Source organism: Octopus bimaculoides, chromosome 2, assembly GCF_001194135.2.
Source record: "Octopus bimaculoides isolate UCB-OBI-ISO-001 chromosome 2, ASM119413v2, whole genome shotgun sequence".
NCBI classification, from domain to species: domain Eukaryota; kingdom Metazoa; phylum Mollusca; class Cephalopoda; order Octopoda; family Octopodidae; genus Octopus; species Octopus bimaculoides.
The window spans coordinates 19,511,090-19,520,766 of NC_068982.1; the positions used below are offsets into that span (position 1 = coordinate 19,511,090).

Sequence of the window (9,677 nt, forward strand, 5' to 3'; positions counted from 1 at the left end):
AGTACAGCAGTTTTTCATGCATAACAAAACGAGAACTTATGCAGTAGAAAATCTTGCTAGCATGGAATGTCTGAAATCCGACAACAAACATATAATATGCAGAGTAAATGGCGACAAATGGTGCCCTTGAAATGCAGATCTTTGTGTTATGCATAGCATACGCGATTTCTGCCGCGTGATTATCTATATATAAGGTAAAGAAACAAAAAAAAAAAAAATCTCAGCTACAAAATAAGGAGAAAAAAGATCAGTCGGATATATTTCAAAAATATGCTTTATCATTGCGGTCTGGAATATATCGCACAAAGGGATCGACGTAAATCATTAATGCATCGTACGAAATTTCATGAACAAAACACGAAATTTGGTTTTTACGGAGTAACAAAGCAACTAGCTCCCAATCGTTTCTGGCTGGGATATGCAACCGTCGGGATGAAATAGTAACAATTTCTTCAATCAAATTGTGACAGTAACTTCAGCTAGTTGAGCCTTTATCAAGATCTCATCTTTCTGAATTCGAATCTGGTTTTAAAATTTTCTCATTTGAGTTTAGAAAAAGACTATCGGAAGAATATATGATTTTCTTTGAGCTTAGAAGTGCATTTCGTTCCGTCAATAGAGCAGTGTAGTGAGGAGAATTAACTAAACTATAGCTGTCCATAAATATTCATACAAATTAGCGGCTTCTGGACGAATGCAGAAAAAGGGCAGTGTGTTAGTGTCCCACAATACACAAGGTGGCATCAAAACATTCCTGGGATAGCTATGTTTAATAAAAATAACTTATTTGTCTAAGTTTTAACATCATCTCCTTCAAAATATTCACCTTGCGTAGCAATACACCGGTTCTAGCATTCGTGCCACTCCTCCCATTCCTGGAATCCGTAAGCTAGTCGATGACCTTCGGCTGTTCCCTCCTGATCACGGCAACAATGTTAAAACGGCGACTTTTCATCTTGTGAAAGAGATCAAAGTTCGCAGGTGCTAAATCTGGCGAATAGGGTGGGTACAGAAGTGACACCATGTTGGTTTTGACGAGACACTCACGAATGAGAGCGTGGTATCAAGGTGCATTACATCGTGAAGAATCTAATCCTCCATATTCTAGAGATTCGGTCGCTTTCGCCGAATGTCATCCCTCAAACGCTTCAAAAATGTCATAGTAGAACTCTTGACTGACGGTCTGGGCCTTGATGGGGATTCTTGATGCACAATCCCGCGGATGTCGAAAGAAAAGATTAGCATGCTTTTAACTGAACTGCATCTATGCCTCCTTCAGTCATGGGGATGAAAGGTCCTTCCATTGTGATGACTTCTGCTTCTTCTCAAAGTCTGCTTCTCTTCAACGGTTACGATCCTCAAAATGAAGCGTGAGTCATCAACGGTACATTAACGGAGACCTTGACAGATTTCGACGAAACTTGGCAGAGACACGCCGTATGTTCAATTCAGACGTTAAGATTACCTGCACGGACCAATACGACAGACCAACAACCAGAATGAGGTTGATTGTTCTCCGATCATTCTCATGCACAAGCTGATGAATTTCCTCTACATTTCCGGGAGTGATGTTCGTGGCAGATCTTCTAGATTACTCATCGTCTTCCAGAGAAGTTCTTCCGTTTTAGAAGCACCCACGCCGTTAGAAACGCTACGTACAATCCATTGTCTTATGACCGTAAACTTGCCGACGCATTCTCAGTGACGCCCTAAGTTTAACGCAAAATGTCATGTTGGCTCATTGTTCCAACTCTCAGTCCATGACAAAAAATCACAGACTACATCTTACACGTCATCGCAAAAACACGTTTCACAACTTGCGAAATAAACAGAGGGATGTCACTAGGCACTCTGCTAGCTCTCACTGAGCACACAAATCTGTGCTGCCATCTGTTCGGGCACTACAGAACTAGTCCGGGCACTTTCTAATACACCGCACACACACACACACACACACACACACACACACAAACACACATATTTTCCGCAATTATCAATATTTGGAATTCCACTTTCATATCAATTATGCTCGAGCGCACTTCGGTCAAGTTTTCACCTGAAATCCAGATTCAACAGTACATTGATTATGATGATGATGAGAGGGAGGAGAAGACGCAGGAGAGGAAGAATGGGAACTCCAATGAACCACAGTTTTTCGTCACCCACTTGCTAACTTCTCAGTTTTATGTCATTTTAATTATTAAAAGACACTAAAATCGTAGATATGTTTACTACTTTTGCTATTCATGACACATGATGAAGAAAAAACACCGTCTCCCACAAAATTATAATTATTTTGTATTAGCGTTGGCAAGTGCACATAATATTTTAAGTATTTCGCAATTTCTAAATACAAAGTATTTAAGAAACGTAGATACACATTAAATGTATGAATTAAAATCCTATAGCGCATCTCATTCAGCAAGGCTATTAGATTTTCTTTCCCGTCTAATCTCAAATAGTAGACTTTATTACTGTGTGGCATCAGCACTGGCAAATCCACGTGAGTACGTAGTACTTCGCAAGTTTTATCTACCAAGTGATTAGAAATAGTTCAATTTTCATTATAGACACAGACTTAATGTGTTAAATTTAGATAACATGCTCCATGGCTAAAAGAGTTTATGTTATAGTTCACTCCCACAGTCAAATCTACGGCAAATCATAATCCACAGCAGATCATAATCTTACTGGCGCAGAAATATGATAGGAAATATTTTATAGTTAACTACATTTAGTAAAGCTAATTAAGATCATTTTACCACATTTAGTAAAATTTTATTTACCAACCTACTGAACTCCGACTGATTTACTGACGCACTCAACATCCAGTCCCACCACGTGCAGTTTCCAATGCAAAGAATTAATATCGCTGAATACACTTCGCTGCAGCCTCTTGTCAAAGTGGCGCCAGCACGCTGCCAACGTCCTATCCGAATGTGTGAGCTTAAAAATAAAGAAAATATCTGGTGCCCCTTTCGCGCCATTCATGTAACGTGAGCTAACCAATAAAAGACCTAACATCTAAACGCCATCTTGAATTTCTTTCAAATCTCTTAGCATCTAATGGAATAGACGTTTTCTACTCGACCACGAAACTTTACGTCATGTGGAGCCAAATAGAATCAAATTGATATAAATATGCGTGTGCGTATATGTTTGTGTTTCAATGTGCCCAGTGTTTGATTTTTGCGTTTATTTATGCGTATATATACACACATCCACACATACAGACGTACAAACACGCAAATACACACATTCACATATATTTTCAATTAGACAGGAATATTATACCTTATACTAATAGATATGAAATGTAGTATATTCTTGAATTATAATTTAAAATCTTTGCTATTCTTGATGTCCCTGGTACTCCAAGCAAAATCCCATAGATATTAAGCTAATCAATATATGGGCTAAACATTTACATACCGTTACAAACAACTTTCGAATAAGATTACTATCTTTAAAATTAGTAATAGGATTTGATGTAAGAAAAATGTAAGAAATATTGTTTGATGTGTCACAGCAAGAGAGGATTTATGTGATCATATTGATTTGGAATTTTGCTAACAGGAGTTAATGTACATATGGGTATGATATATCTAGATTATTTAATATTGGACAGTCTTTGTGAATTGATAAAAAAAAAACAACTTAAAATGTCAAAAAAACATCATTTCCATTCCGCATTTTGAAATTTTATCTTCATATATTTCCCTCCGAAAAGCGAGAAACTTCTAGTCGGTCGCTTTGCTTGCTAGAATTAGCAGTGAAATTTGTCCTAATTCCATATCCCGACAGCTTCACAATTGGCAGAAATATTTGCAGATATTATCATGAGAAGTGTAAAACTGTTACCATCATTCATCTGCACGACTAGAACTGAAATGAGATAAAGAATTAAGAACAACATAAACACCAATTCCTGTAAAAATTTGATTATTATATCTTCAAATTTGTTTAATGGGAATCGAATATAAAAAAAAACTTATTTATGACAGTATTAAGCAAATCATTTTTTATGGCTGTAATAATTGTCTATGTTACTTGTCTATGGTACTTGTTTATGTAATTGCCTTTTGTCTACATATCTAGCATGGTTGCTACGAACTTTAAGGAGTAACTTTTAGAATTCTTGATAATCAGCCGTTCATTTACCTGCTGATTTGAATCTGCTATATTTTAAAGTAAGATTAGAGAGTTACATATGAGGCAGATACCAGCCTTCCAAAATAAATTCGAGATTATTTTCAAATACACATAAAAAAGACTTTAATTCATTTTGACCCACTACATTATGAATGTTAGTTCACAATTAAGTATATGTTTTAAAGCAAACAGCAAACCTAGAAACTTTTCCCACTTCAGTATTTATATTTGATAAATAATGCGGAAAATTCTAAACAATGGAACGATTTATATTAATACATCAATCATTGTTACAAATAATTATCATTCATATGCATAAAAATAGTAGTCCTACCAGTTACATACAAAGGGATGACCCACTTCGGTCATGAATGACCATGGGATTGCACCTAGAAAGTTAACCTCCGAAGCACAAATCCGAGCAAGGTTGTTTCTGGAAGACCAGCAGTCGCCCGTGCAGACCAGCATCCCCTCTCCACGCCATCGATGTTATCCATGAGAAAGGCAAAGGCCGACACAGCTTGACACCAGTGACGCGGTAGCTGATTTCTATAGCTGATTGAACTGGAGCCACTTTAAATAAAGTTTCTTGCTCAAGAACGCAAAACGCAGCCAGGTCCGGGAATCGAACTCCCAGCCTCACCGTCGTAAACTCGACCCTCTAACCACTGAGTCATGGGCCCTCACAAGTTAGTTACATACAACAAGTTAACATATCACATATATTTAACAGATAATATATTATATCCGAAAACAGATAATATAATATGATATAAAGTGAGAGAATCTGATACGCACAGAAAACTAATGCTACGCAATAATTGTAGGAAAATAACTGTTGTTGTTGACTCTCCGTCGCTTACGACGTCGAGGATTCCAGTTGATCCGATCAACGGAACAGCCTGCTCGTGAAATTAACGTGCAAGTGGCTGAGCACTCCACAGACACGTGTACCCTTAACGTAGTTCTCGGGGATATTCAGCGTGACACAGTGTGACACTTTGAATTACAGGCACAACAGAAACAGGAAGTAAGAGTGAGATAAAGTTGTGGTGAAGGAGTACAGCAGGGTTCGCCACCATCCCCTGCCGGAGCCTCGTGGATCTTTAGGTGTTTTAGCTCAATAAACGCTCACAACGCCCGGTCTGGGAATCGAAACCGCGATCCTATGACCGCGAGTCTGCTGCCCTAACCAATGGGCCATTTTGTCTCCACGTGGAAAATAACTAGAGCAATAAGATACTTGCAAAAACAGTAAAAAATATCGCCTCGTAATATAAGAAAACACTAAAATACATATAAATAAACTAAATTCTATAAGTAATAATATAGACACGGAAAAAACGAAAAAGCCGAATATAGACCCAAACAGAATTCCAAAATATATTGAAAGCAAACATGGAAAGAAAAGCCGTTACGTGACAAAGAAATCGGCAAGACGGAACGAAATAAATAGCGATAAAAAATTAAATTACCCCAATGCTCTGCAATAAAATTCGATGAGTGAATCTTATTTTAGATTCACAGAACGATGTGTAACTACAAGTGGAAAATATATGAAAAAAATATTCTAACAACAAATGCGAGCAATGCAACGTGCATAATGAAATGGCTGACTTCATAAAACTGCTTGGTCCTGGCAAGTTACAAGCATCATTATGGACATGGTACACTTGACTGTTATATACACAAATTAATGTACTGACACTTCGACGTGAAAATGAATAAGTAATTGTAGAAGCATGTAACCGACTCGAGGCATGACAATCAGCAGGCAGAAGTCATCTGGACTCTGCCTACCCAGGTTGGGGGAGATCAAGACAAATGTTTAGATACAACATAATATAAACAAAGACTGCCTAATTACATTCTACCCACCCAATATCTTCTCAGTTATATAATCAATTACAGTCATCTTACTTCCTCCCCCTGCAACAGTTTAGGAATAAGTTACTCATCTGAAAAAAAAAGATAACGGATACAACATCATTTGCGATACTGAAAACAAAACAAAAAAAGAAACCATCAACTTGAGTTCTGTGGCATATGTATAAGTTTTAGAATATAGATATTCTTAGAATATAGATGAAAATGTTGCCTGAACAAGACGTTCCCGCGACCACTGGATATGGTTTCTTTACCGCACCACACACACAATCCTTATTAAACTTCAACACTTCTCTGATCTGGATGATGCATCTAATTCTTGCTTTCAGAAAGAAATGTTGATGTAAATCTGCATCCATTAAACGCTTCTTCTTCTTCTTCTTCTTCTTCTTCTTCTTCTTCTTCTTCTTCTTCTTCTTCTTCTTCTTCTTCTTCTTCTTCTTCTTCTTCTTCTTCTTCTTCTTCTTCTTCTTCTTCTTCTTCTTCTTCTTCTTCTTCTTCTTCTTCTTCTGTTGATGCTGCCACGACCACGACGGCCACCATGTTGCGTTTTATGGTTGCGAGTTCGCAGTATTGTTAGCACACCAGACAAAATGGTGAACGGCATTTCCTCCATATTTACGCAGAAAGTCGACCGAATTCAATTTTTGCCCTTCATCCTTCTGAGTTTTTATTTTCTTTCATATCAGTAGCAGTTGAGCACACTAACCGACTATACCCCTTCCCCCAAAATTTCTAACTTTGTGTTTATAGTGGAAAGGCTTATTTCAGATACTTTTATGATGTTTGTGACATATGTTTCTTTATATCTATGTGTAATATAAATGTGTGTTTGTGCAGAAGAATTTCTTCTTGCCCGAAGTTTAACAATAACTATTTTACTCTTTGCAGAATTCGTGGTTGAAATGGTGAAGAACTGGATTTAAGCGACGTTTTTCCAGAAAAACTAGAAACATCCTTTTGTCAGCAATAATCGAACACATTCATACCAAAAATTTGCTGCACTTGTTCCAGATCACCGAACTATTGAACCTCGACGTAAATAAAAACGTATTTATTGCATTACGTTTAATACAAGTCGAAAAGAAATTTGCTACTGAATTATACTTACCACTGTAAGCTTGAATTTAGTTTAGGATCCTGAAAGAAATCAACATTAATAACAACGCCCAGCGTATTTCAAGGGAAATCTAAAAGTGAAGTTATATAATCTGAATAAGTGCTAAAAAATGCGTGCACATTTGAAACAAAATTCACTAATATAACATCTGCTGAACTCAAAAAGTAAAAAAAAAATTAAATTGCAATGCTTAAATATATCAGCAAAAGCATGTGCGTATACATTACGAGCACACAGGTATATCTTCAAATATAGATATACTTATACGTTATATTCAAACATCTTTTTAAAATATTCCCATCTGTAAATTTTACGGCGAGAAGTGAAGAGGCAAATATCTTAATTCCGCTAAGAACAACATAAGTTGGATCTTCAGTTTGAAAATTTCGCTCGTGACACTTTAGATTCAAATATATATAGAAGGATACTCTGGAGCCATGATATCTAAATTCAGAACGTTTGGATCAAAGTTATTTTCTTCATTAAAGGAATCTGTCACCTGAAATATAATTGAGGGTTGAAGGTACTGAATAACTTACAACCATACCAAAAGCAAATATGTTATCAATATTACTTGTGACAATGTAACGCTTTCAAACAAGCAACTTCACTTTACACAGATATTCAATAATTGAAATACACAATTGTTTGATCAGAAAATAAATCTAAAAAGAAGTATGGTGACGGTGAAGTTGTACACAACCATAAGCCTTCCATTGGCATCTTCGACAATGCATCCGAATGGAAGCAATAACTCTCTCGCAAATATACAAGGGGCTGGGACACAATTCGCTTGGACACACGTGGTAGTAGCACTTATATTAAGCTTTACCATCATTGGTACCATAATAGGCAATTCGTTAGTATGCATTGCTGTTTTTATGGTAAGAAAATTACAAACACCATCTAATTTTCTTATTGTTTCACTCGCTGTGTCAGATTTATTTGTAGCACTATTCGTAATGCCGCTAGCACTACTTTATGAACTTACGAAACAGTGGCACCTTGGTGACGAACTTTGTGATGCTTGGACATCTTTGGATGTCATGCTTTGTACAGCATCAATTCTGAATTTGTGTATTATCAGTGTCGATCGTTACTGTGTTATTACTCGGCCGCTTACGTATGCAATAAAACGAACACCAAAACGGATTGCATGGCTCATTACTCTTGTATGGCTACTCTCTGCCTTGATATCAATTCCTCCGTTATTTGGATGGAAAACAGTGCGGAACCCGCTGGAATGTGGCTACAGCCAGGAACTTGGTTATCAAATATATGCTACTGTTGGGGCATTTTATCTACCTTGTACAATTATGATCATAGTCTATTATAGAATATGGAAAGTATCTGATCGAATTAGTCGTGAAGAGATTCAATCTCACAGAGTAGGCCAAGATACATATATTCCGTATTCAAATCGTCCCAAATACTCTAGCGGTAGTTGTGATACGCATTTATTCCCTAATGGTTCGCTTCATTCTGGTAAAGAAGACGATAATGATCACCAAAGTCGTCGAGAAAGAAGATTTACTCTCAGAACTTTACTGACGAAAAGAAATAAATCAACGTGCACAAAGGAAACGAAAGCAACTAAAACACTTGGAGTTATCATGGGGGGCTTCATTGCTTGTTGGCTACCTTTCTTTATCTTGGCTCTTGTTAACCCGGTCTGTAATACCCTCAAACTGACATGCCCAATACATCAAGTGGTATATAGTATATTCCTTTGGCTAGGCTATTTCAATTCTTTCATGAATCCTTTAATATATGCCCGTTTTAACCGAGAATTCCGGAAACCATTTAGAGAAATATTATGCTTTCGATGTCGTGGTATTAATATGCGCTTAAGAGAGGAGAGTTATGCAGCACAGTTTGGACCCGATCCGCAATTCAATATGACAAATCGATGCAGCCTTCGTATTCCAAATGATTCAATTGTCCGATATAACAGTCATGGTCAAACATTAGTACATGTTGGTAACGGGTCTACAGCATCAGATGGGGAATCAAAGTTATAATTTCACTAATACAAAAAGTGTATTACATTTCATATAACATGCAGCATATAGTATGGAGTATTATATGACATTTTAGCGCATTTCATAGGTAGAAAACATTATTGAAACCTATGTAAGAATTCCTTGTAAAACAAAAAATAAAAACAATAAGCAAAACAGAAAAATGAATAAAAACTCCAACCACTGAAAGTAAATTTGCATTTTACTCATCGATACGTTTTATTCATTTCCTTATTTTTTGTTCATTTCAATTCATCGCTCCTATTCACAACGATATTAAAGGATTATCTGTGCTAAAATATTTTTGGAACTGACGATCGCAAGGAAATGAAAATATAGAATGGTAAAGTCCATCCACATGGTGTATGTTTGAGTATCTGTAGCTGTCAAGTGTATATGCGTGTGAGTGTTTTTCTGTGAGTGTAAGTGTGTGGAAGAATGTGTGTAAATGTGTGTGCATACCAATCTGTCAAGCTGCATATATATATATATATATA

General features: G+C 36.6%; 1 protein-coding gene across 1 annotated transcript in view; it reads left to right on the forward strand.

Annotated features, from left to right (window-relative positions):
* LOC106882687 (5-hydroxytryptamine receptor 1) overlaps positions 1 to 9,391 on the forward strand; it is an 85,186-nt gene extending 75,795 nt beyond the window's left edge. Inside the window, exon 2 of the mRNA XM_014933449.2 lies at positions 6,931 to 9,391. Within this exon, the coding sequence (XP_014788935.1) occupies positions 7,837 to 9,180 (1,344 nt within the window). The 5' untranslated portion in view covers positions 6,931 to 7,836 and the 3' untranslated portion in view covers positions 9,181 to 9,391. The remainder of the gene's footprint in view (positions 1 to 6,930) is intronic.
* Positions 9,392 to 9,677: the final 286 nt, after the last annotated feature.